This window comes from Anoplolepis gracilipes, chromosome 2 (genome assembly GCF_047496725.1).
Source record: "Anoplolepis gracilipes chromosome 2, ASM4749672v1, whole genome shotgun sequence".
Lineage (NCBI taxonomy): Eukaryota > Metazoa > Arthropoda > Insecta > Hymenoptera > Formicidae > Anoplolepis > Anoplolepis gracilipes.
Window position 1 is genome coordinate 4,968,209 of NC_132971.1, and position 21,133 is coordinate 4,989,341.

Consider the following 21,133-nt stretch of genomic DNA (forward strand, 5'->3'; position numbering starts at 1 on the left):
GCGTTGTTCTGGACGATCGCAACCGCAGGAACCGGCAGTTCGAGTCGAGATCCCGTAGCCAACAGGTCCGTCCCGTTTTACGTCGCAGGAAAAATAAGAAGGGTGCCGAGCCCTCTGCGTTTCGGCTCTTCGCTCTTCAAGTGCCGCTCTTATTACTGATGGACACTGTTCGTTATTATCGTTGGACACATAAAAAAAGTGAGGATTCGGGTTATGAATTGAGTGTAATCAGGACTCGGAATTGAGGAAGTGAGGATTCTTGGTGTGGTGCTGCTGGTGAACAATACGAAAAAAGAGAAAAAGAGAAAGAGAAAGGGAGAGGGAGATTTCTCCTGGAAACAGGAAGGCTAGATGGCAGTCTCCACTCTCAACATGGCACCTTACTTCACTGGATATCCCTTTCAAGGTAAGAATTGTAAAAATTATAAAGTTAACCAATGATAATTTGAAATTTTACGTAGTGCACAATACTAATCGATACACATGTTCAAAGATTGTAAAAAAATGTTTAAATTACATTTTTAGATTATTTAAAGAAAATATTTGCTTAATGCAAATTTTAAGTATTTGAGAATTCTGTAAATAATTTACCGATCTAATAACATATAAATGTAAATTCATATTTTTCAATGCAACTGTCTATCAATATTTTATTAATAATTGTCTAGTAATTATGTATATAAAGGTAAGTAATTAAAGTGATTTTTAAAAAATAATTTGGTTAATAAACTTTCCCTTGAATTTATTTATATTAAATTAAATATCAGAATATTTTCTGACTTTTTAGAGAACGAGTTTACAATTTTCTCGCTTTTATAAAAATTAGTGAGAGGGAGATGTGTGTGTATATATCTAATTTTTTACAAAAAATAAATATTGTCGTATATTAATTATGGAATAATAAGATACGTTAGGGTCCATAAATAATATAAATCTCTGAAATATGTACGGTATTTTAAGGCTTTAATTTGACAGCTTGCATCTGTTTTTAACGTAATCAAACTTTTTTCAGTAATACTTTCTCTCTAAAAATTAATTTCAGTAGTATTTAACTGTAGAAAGAAAAAAGTGACATTACTTCCGCTATTCTTAGAAACTCTTTCTCAGAGAGAATCTTGCAATTAATGTCAGCGCGAGTTTCACAAGCGACGCTCGACGCCTGCCGGCGTCTTCGCAACAGTGCCGTGGATATTTTACAGCCGATGTTAATGGTTTTACGATGTGCGCTTTGACTGAATTATTTGCTGCCCGCCGGTGTAACTTTCAATAGTGCGACTTTCATCTCTATAAATGCCATAACTGTCCGATCCATGACCGGACCGATCGATTAATTCAACCTGAAAACTTATCGTCGGCAAACAAAAAAAAAAACTTATGTCATTGCGTAATCCGGATGTAAAGACTAATCTGTATAGAAGTCAGCGTTTCACAATATAAACGTGTGGCGAGTATCGTCGGTTAGAATGATTTAAAGGTCTGGAAAGAGAGAGAAATTGTGCATAAGTAATCGCACACACAGAAGCCCGTATGTCTCGTTCCGCATTGTGTAATTTATGAGTTATGGAACAGTGCGCTACGCCGACGTAGAAAATTTCAAGGGGTAAACGAACGTATTACTATGGCACTTATGTATTTAATTAACGATTGACATTTTCATTTTATAAAATATTTATTTAAAAGATACAACACAACTCTTATTAATACAACTTGCAATAATTACTAATACGTATCATTTTATTTTTTGTTAAAAAAAAATATATATAGCAAAATCTGTATACACACATATATATATATATATATATATATATATATATATATATATGGATCTACTTATGCTGCTTTCCAAACCGTTATCGATTTCGTAACTTTTAGAACTTAATATTTAATTTTGCTCAGCTTATTCTTCCTATATAATATAAGAGAGAGAGAGAGACAGAGAGAGAGAGAGAGCTAATAATGACAATAACAGTACTCTCCAGATGGCGAACGATCTATTCGGATCGCTTTCTCTCACGTATCGCTTTAAATCACAATTGTTTATCCACCGTTTCGGAGCACGCGGAATAAGAGAGAGAAAAAGGGAGGGTAGGAAGGGGGGAGAGAGAGAGAGAGAGAGAAGACGGTAATTCTCGAATAAAGTTCGATACACAAGTCCGCGCATAGTGGGCGTCGGAACGTGGAAGAGAGTCCCGAGGAAAGGTACGGTACCCGTGGGTACCTAATGTCTGATATCGGATGAGCCCCGGGCGACGGCACGTTGATTGAAGCCTTGGCGCGACTTGGAACTCACACCGCACGCTAAGTACATGCATCCCTTTGGTACATGCGGGTTACTCCCACTCAGGTACGCGCGTGTACCTTCCGCTCTCATCTTCCACCCATCGAGGGTCCCGCCTATAGTGACGATCGCCACAGTCGTATCGCGGCAGATTGCGTAATTGACGAAACGAACGGATCGTCGTCGGTCCGTGTCCGCCTGAGAAATTAACCCTCGCTCTCGGAATTCTCCGCACTCGCTTCGCAATTACTTATCGACGTTAAACCCGGCTTAACCCGCTCTGTTTAGAAAAAAATTATACAAACATCGATTCTGTGTAATATCTATGTATTAATTAATGATTTTTGTTTTTTAATAATACATAACAATATCTTAATAAAGTGCTAGTAAAACTTTTATATTTTTTCAATTTTATATATATATATATATATATATATATATATATATATATATATAATATTATATTTATATATAGATTATCCTTGCAATTTGAGTGGCGTGTAAAATATGATATATAACGAAACGCATATTTTTCTCGTTTGCTGTAAAAATTATCAATCCGATAATCAAGAACATCGAATAAAAACATGCGCAACTGGAATAATTTTAAAATTGCGCCGTAATTGGATGATTATACTTACAGTTAAAAGCCTTGAATAACAAATTCAGTAATCACATCTTATAGTTCTTGCGAACCGCTCCATCACGTGCTTCATCACATGAAATTGGAGTGATCGCGTATCTCGTCCTTAATGAGATTCAATTAATACCCGGGGATAACATTGTTATTACTCTTTAAGAGCGATAAGCGATTGCGACAAGGGATTTACCATAAAGAAAAATCTTGTAAAGAGCGTAATTGCACGGCTCGCGCGTAAACCGCGAGTGTCGCGGCCACAAAATACGGTGCGTCGGCTCTTCGCACGTAATAATTTATCGGGACCGATACCGGAGAAAAAGGTTTAATTGAGGCCTGCGTCGCGTCTCCGATACCTTGGGGGTAATGAAACGCCCGGCGACGCGTACGCCGGTCAATTATTACGAAATTCTCTAATGTTCCTTCGTGTCTAAGAACACCCTCGATTGGGGTCGACGACGGAGGCGCTGCCTCGCAGGTAAATATTAACGATGCGCGACGCTTCGTCCGACGAATTCAAATCAGACCGAGAGGTGGGCCTTTCATCGCGTCACATCGCGCGGATCGTGGATATTAAATCTGATCGCTGACAATCAATCGCCCGTTATCAATAATTCATGCTGAAAATTATTTTTTCGATTATTCTTTTACCACGTGCCTCCGCCCCGACGTTCGTTTCAACAGGGTGGTCCTTCAGCAAGGACTCTCGTGAAAATGACTGCCACGATCGTGCTATAATAAATTACGTGAGGACGCATAAATCACTCACCAGCTGCTTGTTGGATTAAATTGTCTTCTTGAGATACTCATTTAATGCGATCAAACTTGATGTATTGCAAGAAAAGAAGAGAAAGATAATTTTAAGTATATACATTTTTCTGTATATTATATATAATTCAAATGTCCATTTTTGTTTCTCTTTATATTCTCTCATCAAAGAATTTATTGTATTTTATTATTTATCGAATCTCTAAAGAACCTCGTCGTTTACTTCGTATGTCCCAACAGAGATACAAATCACTTCGATTTCTCCGATCGAAAAAAATAGTTACATAGGTTTTTGCAATCGATACCGAGACTAATGGTACAAAATGCAGTGAGAAATCATGTGCGAACGCACGTAGCAGCGGCGCGTTTCGCAAGAACGCGTCGAACAATATTCATCGACGGATAGGGAACAAAAAAGCGAGTAAAGGGCTCGCTCGCACGCCAGTGCTATATTCAACTTTCAATTCCGTGACTCGAGTTACGATCGCCAGAGTTTGTAAAAGTGCGTCCCGCGTGCGAGTGCAACGGTCGGCGCGGTGCGCCCGCGTATGCATCATATGTGAAAGACGTTACACGTGTGACGCGAATGGTAGCCCAGCATTCTTGACATTCCCGTGTTACCGTGGAAATTCCTCAATATGTAATCCTGTACAATCTCGAACACGGTATCTTCGAAGAAAATCGATAGATTGCATTGTTAGCTGTTTTTAATTACATATATTTTTTTATAATATTTTTTCTTTCCATAGCATCTGCAAAAATTATTAAGACAATAATTTTCTCTCTCATCTTTTTTTCTCAGGTCTATTAAGACATTTAATCTTCTACTTATTTTTATTAATTGTAAATTACTAATTTCTTTTTGCTTATATATATGTATACCTGTACTCTTGAAATTTTCCCAGCTAATTATCACATCTCTAACATATTTTGTTAATCATCGACTTTAGTTTTCCGAATTCATCCAATTTATCCGAAATTCACGCTAACAATAAGATTATTCGCAGTGCTCGCGCGCCTCGCACCGAGAGCTCGTCGACGGCGGCGGCGGCGGCGGCGGCGGTCGGCGCCTTTTGATCTTGCCTGTAATCCCGTCGGGCCCCGCGGCCTGACTGACGTCATACACCGGAGAGGTGTCCGGCCGGGACCGTAACCCGGCCTATACACGCCGGGTACACGGCGGCGCGTGTGGGAGTGTGTGCGTTGCACGCACTCGCGGATATGTCCTTACGGAGCGCGAGGGGTCCCGACGGAGGGCTGGGGAGGGAGCGGAGGGGGATGTAAATCTCTGGGGCTCGTGATGAACGACGAAACGGGACTACTTTTGTGCCGGAGAGCTTGGACGCGCCCGGGAAGGGGGTCGTCTTTTGAATTACGCCGTGGTAATTAGCGGACTCTTAGGCCCCGCGCTCTCGCAGCAGGTAGCCGACGAGAATATATCACGAACTTTGCCGCTGTGCTCGCGCGCGCAACCACGATCCCGATGCGATGCGATCGCGAAAATGTTTGGGTTGCCGAGGATTCGCGACGCATCTCTCGCGAACTGCACTCGCGTCATTAAAATGCGCCGTAATAATCTGCAATTTTTCTAGAAATTAAAATTTCACTTCATGCTTAAAGATATTAATAGTTACACACTTTATAGAATTCTTAAGAAACATGAAATTCAATTTAATTAAAAATTCAATCCTTTCAGGTTCATCCAAGATTTTTTACAACTTGTATGATATTATTATATGATGTGGTATTTTATTTTTGCTATGATTTTACATTTTATATATAATTATATTATTATTTTAACACGACACAATGTTATCTTTCTTTATAATTATCAACAGCGAAAATAAATGTGAATAAGCTTATATAATAATAACGCAAGTATGTGTGTAGCAAATATATAGATATAAAAAATATATACACATTAAAAAACAAATATAATATATCTAAAAAAAAGCATGTTTAACCATGTTTTAAGCAACCGAATACAGAATTCAAATTTATTTTAACACTAAGAAAAATCCAACACAGTCAGTCAAGATCTCTGGCTAGCAGATCACATGCGGCAACACCCGCGAGATGCACATAAGTTGTCGCACGCGCGCCTCTTCTCGCGGAGCGCATCTCTTATGCAAAACTTCCTTTATGTAAATACGTACAAACGCAGAATACCGGACTGTGCTCCCGGTTATGCGTCCGTCGAGGCTCCTCATTGTCGCCGCGCGAGAGAGCGCATTTAACTCGCTCCCCGAGTTTTAAGGTCGCCTTCGTCTTCGTCTTGCTTCGCCTCTCTCGTCCTCTTTCCTTTCGTCCGCAGCTTTTACTGCTCCGCGCAAAACCAGGGCCGTAACTCTGTGACGCGTCTCGCTTTCGTGGTTTTCTGAAGCACGCGAGGTCCAACCTCTTCTGGCATCGTCCGGAGCCACCGCATCCGCGCGCATCTCATTCCCGCTTCTTTGCCCCTCTTTGCCGGCCGGAGCCGTCTTTGCTCCGTCGCGTGTAATGTCGTTTGTTTAACTTTGTGATTATAATTAAGTTAATTAAGGGGGATAGACTAATTACCAGTAATTAGCGGCGTTTGAGCGGCACCTCGCGTGTCGCCGCGCTTTGTCTCGCTAAAGCGGTCCTCTTTTGCGCGAGTTTACTTCCTTCTGTTCTTCTTCTTCTTCTCTTCGCCACTTTTGTTCGACTTATTCTTATTTATTTCCAGAAAAATGCCCGCGCCACACTTGTGCACGCCGCATGCTGTGCTGCATTGTATCGGCAACGAGAAAACACACTATTTTTCTTCAGCTGCGTTTCTATCCAATACACGATGATTTTTTTTCTTTTTGTCTCACGTACAATGTTATACATATTCAATTTCGTAGTAATGTTAAATGGCTGTAATTTTTCCGGGGAATAAGAGAGAGAGAGAGACAGAGTAAGAGAGATGGAGAGAGAGAGAGAGAGAGAGAGAGAGAGAGAGAGAGAGAGAGAGAGAGAGAGAGAGAGAGAGAGAGAGAGAGAGAGAGAGAGAGAGAGAGAGAGAGAGAGAGAGAGAGAGAGAGAGAGAGAGAGAGAGAGAGAGAGAAACGTATTCTATTTTCTATACCCCTCGCCGGAAAATTGTGCCTTTCAAAGTAGTAACTTTGATCTACGTCAGTTTTGTTTGAAGTTTCCGACATTGTGCGAACTTGTGACAAATCCTTACCTATTTCATTATTAAGTCTGTATAACTTATGACTTGTACAAATAGATTGTTGAAATACATATGCGCTATTCTTGCAACGTAAAGAGCCATTTGCCGACCGATGTGTAAACGAATTGTGTTATTATTTTTGCAGGACAAGGTCGCGTGAATCAGCTGGGCGGTGTGTTCATCAACGGCCGTCCATTACCGAACCATATTCGTTTAAAGATCGTCGAGATGGCAGCGGCCGGCGTCAGACCGTGCGTCATATCGAGACAGCTGAGGGTATCTCATGGATGCGTATCCAAAATCCTGAATCGATATCAGGAAACAGGATCGATCAGACCAGGCGTTATCGGCGGCAGCAAACCACGAGTCGCTACGCCGGAAGTCGAGGCGAAGATCGAGGATTTCAAACGACAGAATCCTGCCATATTCAGCTGGGAAATACGGGATAAACTGATAAAGGTCCGTTGATATTATCCGTGCCATTCTATTTGCGTTAGCGTAATTAATAAATAATTTTGAGATGAGAGAAAGAGAAGAGTTTCGAGAAAAATAAGATATCGTTTTTGATATAAATAAATACGATTATAAAATTCAATGATAAAAATAAAAGTAAATAATAAAAATATCTTAAACATATGTTATGTATAAAATTACAATTAGAAATATATCACTTTCTTTGATTTTTTAAATACTTTTCTGAATTCTTAATATCTCTACGATAATCTAATATCTTAATTTTTCTGAAAATACGCGTAACATGTAAAATTTATACAATAAATATAGAAAAATTATACTAACTAGTCCAACGCGGTTCTGCCAGCAGGATGGAGTCTGTGACAAAGCCTCGGCACCCTCTGTGTCTAGTATCACCAGACTTTTACGTGGACCAGCTAATCAAACTCGTTCCAATGACGATCCACGCAGGAATCATTCCATCGATGGCATTCTTGGTAAGTTTTAATAAATAATATTTACGATTATAATTATAACGATCGATCTATCAAGATTTTCGACGCGATCAAATCACTACGCTTTCTTTAAAGAGAGATTTTCAGAAGTGATATCCGCGATATATCTCGTCATTTTAACACCGCATAAACCACGAAGCGAACGTAAACGAAACATCCAGGGTTAATCGAGCGATAAGCGTAATTATAGCCGTGATGTTAAGTTAATTAAAGCAAGGCGACCGTATCTTGTATGCTCGCTGAATTCGAAATGCGACTCGATATTTTTCCCATATGCGTAATGCGTATCAGGAAGTCGTTATCGTTTCATATAAAATTTCTAAAGTCGAAAGATTAACGCAATATTATTAGTCATAAAAATAATAAAAATTACTGGTCACACAGGAGGATTTTATTATGAGGATACTTTTCACGATGCTATTATTAGTACCTTATTTACTACATGTTAAATGTTATATGAATCTCTCTTCTTCTCTCCGCGATACATGTGTTTGTACACGAGGGTTCTGCTTATTGAAGTATCCAGCAGTTTCGTGGGTACGCTGGGATTGGTAGAAATATAGGTCTGGTCGGCGAACATGTAAAGGGGAATTCCTTTCGTTTTTATTTATTACCGGCGGTAAGGGGCGCGAAGAAATATTAGGCGTCCCGTGGCGCGTAGATGTGTCGAGTTTATTACCTTGTCGGGAAGATTTAGTTTTGATTAGACGTATGCCCGAGATTGCAACTTCGCGCAAGGATTCACGAGGGTACTCGACCTGTTGCTTCTGTCGCTTCTTGACCAATCTTTTTATGCTGTTGCGAAAGCAATCTTCGTTCCTCTCTTTTGGCATTATCTATATTATGACTTAAAAATAAAGAAATGTTTTGTTGTAATAGATTAAATTATAAATATTACATATATAAAATATATATATCTAATTTTAAAGAAAAATTGAAATGTCTGAAAAGGTTCGAACTAAACAGAAAATATTTATTTATCGTTTTGAAGACCATCATGTATTTTAAATGATCAAAGGGATTGGGAGTTTATCAAATTATACGATAATATTTTATAAAAAAGATGATTTATTAAGATGAAGTGTTAAAATAAGTTATCTAAAGGTATCAATTTAATTAAATATTTCAATAAAAATTTTAAAAAATATAAGTATATAGATCTTTATTATATTCGCCACATTTGCAAGCTGGCTAAATTATGTATTATAATTCGAACAAAAAGGAAAAACATGAAGATAGTCAGGCACTGTTCCCGCCGCTAATGTACCGCCGCAAAAAGGAGAGGAAACGAAGACGAAGAAAAAGAAGAAGCAAAAGTCTTTTTGAATGCACGTCGAATATAGAATCTCCATGCGTCTTTTTATTCGATCATAGGGCATAGTGTAATGATTTAGCACCAAAATATCAGAATTGTATTAGATCGGTCTATGACATGAGTAATGAGGATACAAGAACAAGAGAAAAAGTGAGATAATTTGAGCGCATGATGCACTAATGCGACAATAATACGTTGTCGCAGACAAGAATACTAATAATAAATGTACAGTAATAGAATATTAATGAATTTTTTTTTCTGCGAAAATGTTTCTAAAAATCTTTGCCTAGGGTTTGATATAGATAACTCAATTTCTTATTTCAATCATTTTTTCTTACTATCTTTCTGATATTTATTAATTTTACCTTTTTCAAGATGGAAATCATAGATTAGTAGAATGTAAATGATTTTGTATATACATAATTACTAAGTATAAAACATTATAAATAATGACAATTAGCAATTAGCAAATAATCTAATAGATCAACTACATGATACAATCAACGCGTAGGAATCTAAAGGATCTCACAAATACACACTCCAATCATTTCGCCTTGCATCATTCATCTTCCATATTCCTTTCTCCCCTCTTGTCGCAACATCAGTCCCAGAATGCAAGATCACTCAGCAGTTCCAGTAGCCAAGAACACGCGCGATAAATAACCTCGCGGTCTGTCCCTCGGTGAAAGAAATCGGGAGGAACGATCGGGACACAAGAAAGAGGGACAGATCGGCCGTAGCGAGTGTAAAAGAGGAAGAAGTCAGGTGGAACAGAGTCGGACGAACGTGAAAGAAGAAATCAGGTGGAACGGTCAAGAGGAGCGAGCAGTCGGACCCAAGAAGAAGAAACGAGACGACAAGGATGTTGAAGGCTCCTGCGTAGACGCAAGCAAGACGGAGGAACTACGCGCACGCGGCGTGTGGTCTTCTTCGGCTTCGTGGCCGCCGCCTGCCTCTAATCTTACAAACCGCCAACAACACACCCCGTTTTGTTCGCGGAACACAACGGCACCCTCTCTATTGATTTAGATGCTCTTACTGCGGGGCAAAGTCGTGATTGAGACCTCCGACCATTCATTGGCCGCGTTCGAGACGGCGATTGCCTTCGCGGCTATTACTATCTCACGATAATAGTTGTTTAATATCGGCTTTTCCCGCTGATGTTTACCTCGATCTTTCTCGACCATTCGATTCTCTACTTTTCGCGATTACTATACTATCTTCGATCTAAAAATAGCGAGATAATTTTGCAAATATATTACGTTTTTTAAAATTCGAGTAATAGTTTTGCTATTTATTTTTTCTTACTTGTATACTAATCATAGAAATTCTCTTTTAAATAATTCTATTTATTTTTATTGGAATAAATAAACTGTAATTTATTTAATTTGCGCAAAAACTTTTTTTTGAAACAATTATAGGGATATCCTAGTAAATCTAAATATATTGCATAATCCTATATTTATTTATATGAAAGAGTTACAAGTTGATCGCAATTTTTTTTTTTTGATACATATTTGCGTTTAGTTTCAAATTCATGAAGTATCGGCGGGCGCTAATAGCTTGCCGAAAGCGTTGAGATCTGGAAAAATTATTGGGTATGCTGTTCAAAACATTGCGATTTACGAGCACGCGATGCTCTTTAATCTGACAAAACCGCCGTGTACTTTGTGGTTCTCGAATTCCGGCTGATGTTCGCGCAGGTGCTATTGATTTAGACGATCTATTGGTTGATCGACTTAATCCGAAAATAACTTTATAAATTATGGACTATATTGCAAAAAATGAAGGAGCAAATGTTTGAGATATCTTGATATATGCAAACTTTACATTGCATGTCGACGACGTACATACATCACAATTTATTAAGCACTGTATTCTCGGAAAAAAATCTCATTGTTTAATAAAATAACAAATAATTGATAAACGTTATTAGTTGAACTTTGAAGAAATTTTAAAAATACAGTAAATATACATATTAACTTATTTATGACAAATTATATCAGTGAAAGTTATTAAGGATGTAGTTATTGAGGTCAACGTAACAGGGATCATGGAAAACAAATTCGAACTCGAAAGGATTACAATTCAAACTCGAAATTCCATAAATAGTGTCTCGTGGGACCAGACAACGATTCCCCTTCAGGACGCTTAGCTCGGATGGGACGGGACATGTCAAAGAACTTAATTTCTTCGCGGCGGATCCTAATTTCTCCGGTGTTTTAGTTTAGTATAGGTTCGGCTGGGCACGGCTGTAATCAGAAGGGTCTTAATGGTGGGTTGCTGAGACCGGCGTGTGAACTGTGGGCGTGAACGACTCGCTTCCTATCTTCGGTATCTGACGTGCAGCACGTGCTGGACCGAGAGATCCTCTCGCCGCTATTAAAGAACGCACGCTCGCGTCTCGTCTCCAGAGCTATCGACGATGTTTAATGTCAGTTCCGAGTTAGAGAATTTATGTTTCCTTTTAATGCATTCCATTTTAACAAACGAGGAGAGAAAACTGAATTTGAACTTGAGACAAATTTGTTAATGATTGACTATTTTTAGAAAATTAAGAATTTTTTCATTAAGTATTTACCTGGCAACATCATTGATTGCTTTCAGCGGGAAGTAGTGGCGATGACTCTGATACAGAAAGCGAACCTGGCATCGCGCTAAAGAGGAAACAACGCAGGAGTAGGACTACCTTTACCGGCGAACAACTAGAACAACTGGAAACAGCTTTTCATCGCACGCAATACCCTGACGTATATACCAGGGAAGAACTTGCACAAAAGTGAGTTTTGGAAAAATACTCTATCTTTTGCAACAATTTTACGTTTAAATATATATTTATATCATTTATATAATAATATGCAAATAAAAAAAATAGTATAAAAAAATTAAATGTTAAATTTATATACCAATATATCAAATTAATATCGGTTATTCAAAATTGATATCAATATATTAAATATTATCGATTATTTTAAAAATTAAATATACATGTTTTATCAAGATTCAAACTTAAACCTTTTTGTAACAATTGTCGAAGAAGAAAAAGAATTCAAAATATCAAACTAGCAGAATCAAACTATAGTTTTATGATAATAGTCATTATTTATATTTTTTACTAATAATCACGGATTTCTTTTTTGCAGAACAAAGCTGACGGAAGCGCGAGTGCAGGTTTGGTTTAGCAATAGGCGCGCCAGACTTCGCAAACAGCTCAATAGCCAACAGCTGAACGCCTTTAACGCCATGAGTTTACAATCCTTCCAACCTCAACACTATGGAACTGGTGCTGAGAGCTATCAGGGCTATGGACAACCGAGTGTTACTGCTGCTGCAGCGACCACCGCCAGCTACCCTCAGCATTACAATTACGGGGATAATTATTATACAGCGCAGCAGCAATGGCCACGGACAACTCCGGACAATTATGGGTAAGTTTTTCCACTTAATAAATACTTATGTATATAAAAAAATCCACTCGTAGTAAAAAAACTACAAAGCAAAAGAAGGAGAGAATTGCGTTTAATTATTACAAGTTAAATATCATTCTAGAAATTATTGTTTAATAGCTAGATCAAATGTAGGTCAATCTTTGGCGGATATTGTACACAATTTTTTGCTATAAAGGATCTTCCATTATTGTTAGAGATTTTTTCAATTACAAATTCTTTAAATATTACTTCTTATTTTTTCTTAATCAATCAATTAATAAATTACATAAAAATTTTTAATAAAAAGCTACTGCTTACTTTATAATCTTCGATTTTTGACAAACAATTGTTCAAAAATTTTAATTTTAGTTGACAATCAATTTTATCAGTGTTACGTTCGAAAAATTGGATAAAAAATTGTCCGCTTTTTGAACTCGAAATCATATGGAGATATAATCAACGCCTCTCATTCGCGAACACCCCCTGAGTAATTATGCGCGATAGAACATCGCTATCTCGCGACGCAGCCATGATCGGTTAAAGCTAGATCACCGCGCAGGTACATACACCCTGTGCCGAAGGATCAAGACCCGGGTTGGATTATTAGCCGGTAGCGTTTCATTATGGAGGCCCGAGAAGCAACATAATTGAGGACCACACAGAAAACGTGTCGGTGGGGCCCCGATTGGCTCTCTCCTTCTCTCGCTTCCTTGTTTTCTCTCCGCTCTCTCCACGTTTTCTTCTCTCATTCCCTCTCTGTTCCCCTATCTGCTAGAGTGAATCGGCTCGTCCGCTCGGCGTGTACAACACACTGTAGCAACACGGCCACCGGAGTAACCTGTTATTACGCCACAATGGCTGAATTAATTGTTCGAAACACCCCGGTTTCGCCGTCTTTATCTTCGCGCACGTCTCTTTCTCGCGGCGATGTTTCTGTCTCACTCGGACATCTATACAATCGCTACTGTTAACTTGCTCACTGTGCCGAACCGTCACGTGGTATGCCGAGCATTTACTGATTTTAAATATCCGAGATAATCCTCATGGACCCCTGGTGAAGTCAGCCCATCGCATGGGGGGTCTCTCTTTATGGTCAGAAAGAAAGATTTCACTACTATTGATAGTTGTCCTTTTTGCTGTTTCACGTTTAAACAGCATGAAAATTATACAGACTCTCATAAAATGATTATAAGTCATTTCAATAATGCATGTCTTAGCAGGAAGAAGATAAGTTTTGACATTCGAAAATATTTTACTATACGAATACACGTTACATACGTAGCTAATATGAAAGTACAAGACATCGAAGGAGTATAATTATGAATTATGTTAATATGTAATGTATTTTTTAACGCAAAGAAAAACAACTTTCGGAAAAATTCACAAGTATCACTTTAAATACAGATGTTGAATTGTAAAAATTGTTGAAAAATAATTGCGAATCATTTTAATTAATTTATATTTTAATGAGAAGAGAAAGATAAACTATTTTAATAATAATAATTTATGATATTTTATAAAATAAGTTTAATATTTTCTAATAGAGTTTCTCTTTCTCTTTTTCTCTTAAAAATAAAACTTAAAATTGATTCATCCTTAAATGAATCATTCTATGTAAATTCTATATTTTATTTGATGATAAATTTTAATTCCAAAATTACAAGTTCTAAATCGATTACAGGCTCGATCACTACTAAATTCCTAAGAATTCGTTAACACGTCTATAGAAAAAAATTTGATTTATGAAAGAGGAAAGAGAGTGGACATTCCTCTGTATGAATATAGATTCGCAGGAGGATTTATAGATAGGTTGTGCACAAAGTATAGTTGATAAATCGCGCCGCTTTCGCCAAAAAATGCTGCTCTACCTCTTCTAAATAAAAAAAAAAAAAAAAAAAAAAAAAAGAAAATAGTTGTAGAGAATACGAAGGTCTAATATCGGTGAAATGTAGTGTGCTTCATTGTTATAATAAAATGCTAAATAAAATACCAACCACTTTGTAATCATATACTGCTGATACGCTAATCATCTTAAAACATAGATATATGTGTACATAAAAAAATAATGAGTTATTCATCAAAAGTTTATTAATCAAAAATGGATTTTATAGTTCTCTTCAGTACACTATACTTCATCTAGTTTTATTTCTTATATCAATTGTTTTCTTTTTATATATATCGTTATAACGTGTTGATAACGTATTATATTCTAGCATCGTTTATGAAAAATATATACATCTATTTGTATGTTTTTTTAAATATATTAAATAACACATATGTGCTTCTGATCCTTTACATTTTTGCACACCATTCATGTATATTAAAATAATTACAGTAATCTCTTTGATTTCAAATTTAAGAAATGACTAAATATGATAATAAAAGCAAAAGAGAGCGAAGCTTTATCCCTCACGAGACACGATCCGAGATCCTTAATCACGATGGTGTACCAAAATGCTCAAAGGGCCGCGATGGTGTTTGGAAATCGGCCGCTGCCGCCTTCGACACGCCCTAACCGATTCGCAGTGCGTGTGTTAGTGCGGTATCGTCTTGCAAACGGCGGTAACCACTTTGAGAACCATACGAGAGAATTTCATTTTCGTATTACGGCGTGTGGACACCTTTCACCATTGTAACTGCAACTCATTTTATCGTATCCCACGTACCCGTACACATTTATGCGCATACAATAGTTAATTTATATTCAATAAATCGATCAGAGAAAGATAATTACAAATATCGATAAAAATCATATATTCCTGCTGATTAATATCTGTGACTCGTGAGAATATCCTTTCTTCGTCGATATTTAATGAGAATCAGTATTGTATGATGTATCATATATTAACACAATTTCATAATTTTAATAAATCTCTCTAACAACGAATCTTCAAGACTTTTTAAAATTTTAAACTAAATGTTTTATATTTATTTTTTTATGTTACTAATATAAATATATATAATTAATATAAAATGTTAATAATATTTATGTGATTATACTGTTTATACATATAATGAAGCTATATAATTTCAAACTAATATTTATGTAATATTATAGAATAGAAAAATATCTAACTTTTATAATAATATTATATTTTATATTTTATGATAATATAAGGGATATACATATTCAAATAAATCAGCAATATCTATCTTCGTAGTCTATTTTATTATACAGACGTTCGACGTTCTTTTCATGTTGCAGATTGTTCAACACTTCTCATTACGCCAGCAGCAATCTCGCTTCCAATTTGACTTCTACTAATCTCAGTCTAGGCAGTCTGGGCAACGTCAGTCCGACCGCTTCGAACATGAGTGCCTGCATGGTGCAAGGTGGTGCATCTTCCTCCGGAGTGCCGGTCTCGACGGGGATGACGTCTCACGTGACTCCGCACAGTCCCAGCGAGGCGAAGAGCGGATATCCCTACTTGGGCGGCATCGATTCTCAGGTTTGCGGAAGAGTTCATTGAATTAAGTCATGAGGAGTCGCATCGAATCGATTACATGCACTTATAAATGCATCGCAAAAAAGACAGCTGCTTAAAAAAGTCGCTTTATCGTTATTGTTATATTTATCTTGTTTTTCTTAGAGCAAACTTAATTAAAATGTATAAAAATAAAAATTGGAATTGTGTAAAAATATTTATGCGCGCGCGTCGGAAATATTTCTGTTCGTGTAATAAAAAAATGTAATGAAAAATACGCTTTTCTTATTTTTTTGTTGTTAAGTTATTATTAATTTTTTTTGTTATCACGTTGTTACATCGGAAAATTTGAAGATTATTTTTTTACCGACGACTTTTCTTAATAAAAAATATCGCAACATCGTTTTCTTAAATTATATATAAAAAATATCAGTTTTGTAATATAATTTCTAGTTATATTAATTTTATGTGTTACATAGCATTCGAAATTTAAGGATGAAAGATTTTTTATTTATAAATTATGTAATCTCTGCCGGTATAATCTTATATATGCAACCGATGGGTAAATATTTTATAATCGTTCAGTACTGCTATTGCTAGATAATACGTTCAAGCTTTTCCGCATTGATATTGCATATTTATAATAGAGCATAAAATTTACTATAATTAACTTTAGATTCATAGATGTAAACCGTATTATTCTGACTTCCAAGAAGTGTCGTTATTTAACGCGAGGATTTATTCATTAGAATTAGCATTTATGGGCAATAAGTTGTGTAACAACGGTGCCTTCGAGATGCTTTACCGCTTTAGAATTACTTTATTATAGTAGCGATATAATATAAATGCACCTATATATTTACGTATGACTCGAATATATTTTAACAGATAATGCTGTATATACATATATACATATAGGTAGTATTCGAATATATTTTAGCGGATAACGCTGTATATATATAGGTAGTATTAAGTACGTATTAAGTATGTATACATAGGTATTAAGTATTAAGAAAATAGTAATAAGAAGCGTAGAAAAGTTACTACAAAACATATTCTTATAACGATCGACATGGTGATTTTACTCAACAACTTATCTAATTGGCCAGTTACATAAGTTTATTGTATATAATGCGCACAGAGCGTTTTGCCGACGCAACAGATATATCTGACTTGTATAACGCACTGTTATATATAATAAATAGATTTTATGGAAAATTTGCTATTTTAACATATTGCCAATTTTTTATCAAGAATTCACTTGCAAGGTACGTACATATTTATTTTAAATAAAAATGGAACCTGGTGAACATTTATTTAACAAGAAATTTATTAAATTGAATCAATTATCTCAGAACTATTTTATTTTATTTTCCTTTATCGACGAAAAGTGATGGTTTTCCATGGTACTTAAAAAATATAAAAAAAAAGATCAACCTGAAAAAAGCGACTCGTACATAATTCGCGATTGGTCCCGAATCGTCAGGCTTGTCTCCTGGTTTTAAGTCGCCCCCGCAAACCATCGTTGATCACGGGGCCCGCCGTTAGGAGACAATACGCGACCGGCGGGGGGACATCGTGGGGTTCTACAGGACCCGAAGAGCCGACAATCGAGCACACAGTGATACAACGAGCAATCAGCTTGCCGTATATCTACGGGCCCTGTCGCCACGCATTTGTGCCCCATTGTGTCAACGAAGTAGGTGGTCGGTGTCTCTCTCTTTCACTCGATCTCTCTTCCTCTTTTGTGTCTGTCTTCAGAATCCTAGCACAAAGTATCACCGGACAACGATTCGCCCTACCGACCTTCTTCTGACTTCAACCCTTCGAATCTCATTGAACGATCATGTTTGCGGATATAGGATACAATTTTTGCACGCTCAATTTATTCAGAGGAACATTTATATTACGAGCGTTTATTATATTACAATATATTTATATAATTATTTCAATAATAAAATTGTAAAATTATATTTTTAACGAATTTGCAAGTCATAAATATATATTTTTTATAAATTAGTTTTTTAAACTGCAATCATACAATTTATGTAATAATAATGTAATATAGGTAGGTATTGTTACATGGAAATCTACCCACATGAAACATGTAAGATCTAAATATTATTCTGAATACTCGTAAATCATGTTTGAAATATTCGCACACACTATAAATACAAATCAGTAATTGTGTTTCTTTTATATTTTTTTCTCTTTTCTTATTTTAATTATTGTGTAAAATATCGAACAGACCATCAAATTACAAAAGAAATGCATTAAAATTCGTCGCTTGAAAAACCGAACTATGTATCTCACGATACTTTTTTCGGACCTCACATATCGTTTCCCTGCCTCCATGATTCGCCATTCAATGATCTCCGCCCATATTCCAACCCCCATAAGAACGATACGGGGTTGTTTCGAGAGCGGCTTCTTTGAGGCTCTCCTTCCTTCCTTTCTCATTGCCAATCCCACCAAAATATCTCCCCCAATATGTTGTTCCCAAATTGTTCTGATTCTAGTGGCGATGTGGTAGGTCAAGAATTGGCATAGAAACGACATGGTGGTCGCGTATTGTCATGAGAACTATCGTAAAGTACAATGATAACTTAACATTTCATTACCAATTTATTTTAATAATAAATTTTTTATTTCAAAATTTATAGTTGCTTGTAATTAATATAATATTATAATTATTATAATATAATTAATATAATATGTTTGCAAAATAAACTAATGTCTCTTTTTTATTAGAAATAAATTAATATAAGAAAAAAATTGTTTTAAAACTTTTTTCAAGAACTAAAATTAAATTAGTAATTAAATATTTATTACAAAGTTTGAAATAACTTTTTGTCACAAATGATATACACAGAAGTTAAAGTCGAAAAATATATTGTAAGTTGCAAATGTATTTTGTAATAATTTATCATGAATGGCTATATATTTTCTTTTATTTGTTACACTTTTTTTAAAGAATTTTATTTATTGTGTAATTTTATTTATTTATCTTAAATCTCTTTTATTAAAGTTTTTTAAACGCAGACGCTGATTCTCACTCTTCACTGAGTTTTTCAACACGATAACCAGAACAGATGTACAGGCAACTGCAAAGCTGATAAGTGTGACGACCTCCCAGACTTAAACCGCACCCTCACGATAGAAATCTAAGGGTGTTGTTACAGCCAATGTGTGCGTGCGCGTACATTGCGTGACTTTGGCTTATTATATGCCACGATACATATCCGAATGTATACGTTTCACGATATAAAGTCACTTTATACGATGTGAAATGACTAATGCGATTTTCTTGCAAGATTCTTGAACGTGCAAGATAATTAATTCTTATAAATTTCCATGTAAACTTATATTACTAATTATTACTTATAATTGCTCAAGTAAAAAAAATAAAATAAATCAATGTTTTTATGACATCTTGAAGGTTATTTCTAATAAAGACGTACAATTCGGAAATTACATACAGGCGCTAATCGTTTGATACAAATCCCTTTCACTCCATGATAATTGCTTTTTTAATCAACATTTAAAAATCATAATTTCTAAAATTAATTTATTGTTTCATTGTGCGTTTTTCTAAATAAAACAGATTTTTTGTCAATTATAGAGATTTAATTTAACTGTCAATTTAAATTTGACTGTTCAATGATTAAAATTGTTTTGAACGTGTAATTTGTTTCTTTTTGTTAACTTGTCATAACTTTTTTGAATTTTATAAATTTGCTTTGCAAAAACCGAATGCCGAACTACCGTTGAAGGGGAAATAAAATCGGACAAGCGAAAAACATACACGGAACCAGTTCACGTGGACATGATGGCTGCTCGCCCTTAATGGCAATGCAGCCCCCCATGCGGTGCATCGTCGGCTCTTTTCAACCAATGAAATTGCCTGCCGTGTTTCGAACAATGGTTTGCGCCCGAATAGATTAATCAAACTTAACCGAGCCAATGAAAGCCGTGCAAATCCCGCGTGGGGGATGCATGCGTGCGTGCCGCCCGTTCGTGCGACTGCAAACGAGCAGTTGCACGCTCGCCCATTGCATCCTAGCGAGATCATGCCAGGGAATTATGGGAATATATCGTGCAATGAGGCCGCCGGCATCATGGTGTTGCGAATTTAACGACGATCTCGAATCGGCGGCGTTCAACAATGTCGAGAAGGTTCTTTGATACGCGGAGACCCTGATCTTTGTTGTACTCATTCACAAAATTCGAGATGATTCTTTTTAACGAGACAATCGTAACCGTTGCAGTCATTAATATCTAGAATCTAAAACCTAGAATGATTGAATAAAGTGAATAATATTTATTTTTATAATGATAATTAAGTGTGATGTATTATCAATTGTCACACTTATAAAAAAGATGTATTTTAGAGTGAAAATTATTTCATCAAACTTTTTCGTTTATTTTTTGGTACCAAATATTTTTTTATCATTTATATTTACGAGAAAAAACAAAAAGATTTACTGACAAAATTTGCTGGCAACAAACATTCGACTAACTTAGTTTTCGAGATATGTTTTAACGTATTTCGAAATGGCATCGAGGGGGCAGGGGGTGAAGATCACAAAAAGCACGAAGAGGGGATTTTTCGGGGGCCGCTGCTGTAACCAGGACCTTGATGAATGAATCCGGGGCTTCATGCCGCCTCGATCGGCGTTACCCACACGGCAGCTGGCTACGCCGCGCTGATTGGTCGCGCATCACGCCGCATTTGTGGATCTTTTGCAAAGCGATCAGCGTATATGCATCTAGGGTACCCTAACCGGGACCCCCGTAGATCCGCGTTGTTCTCACTCGTGGTACCAAGGTGCGCATCCCCTCGTCGCGAGCCGCCAACTATCGCTGCGATTGGTGGATCTCGTGTTTGATGTGTCTGAAGAGATGTTTATCATCACATCATCTCTTCACAATTTTATTTTTTTCATATATTACTATCACAATTGCTTGTTCTAGTTACAATTAATATATCATTGTATAAAATTAATAAAAGCAAAAAAATGATACTTTCAAAGGATATATTATATTATTAATAGTAGTTAATATTCCAATAACTTAAAGATAATAATTATTTATTTATCGTGTTTAATATAATTGTATAATTATGTAATTTTAATT

At 36.2% G+C, this 21,133-nt stretch overlaps 1 protein-coding gene across 2 annotated transcripts; it reads left to right on the forward strand.

Moving 5' to 3' along the window:
• Positions 1-49: 49 nt before the first annotated feature.
• LOC140662939 (protein gooseberry) lies at positions 50-17,183 on the forward strand. 2 transcript variants are annotated; one of them, XM_072886692.1, is made up of 6 exons: positions 50-406; positions 7,007-7,320; positions 7,682-7,811; positions 11,752-11,923; positions 12,288-12,572; positions 15,778-17,183. In XM_072886692.1, the coding sequence occupies exons 1-6, from the start codon at positions 352-354 to the stop codon at positions 16,040-16,042; spliced, it is 1,221 nt and encodes a 406-aa protein (XP_072742793.1). In that variant the 5' UTR covers positions 50-351; the 3' UTR covers positions 16,043-17,183. The 2 variants fall into 2 exon arrangements, with proteins under 2 accessions (XP_072742793.1, XP_072742794.1); XM_072886693.1 differs by having other exon boundaries at positions 7,685-7,811.
• Positions 17,184-21,133: the final 3,950 nt, after the last annotated feature.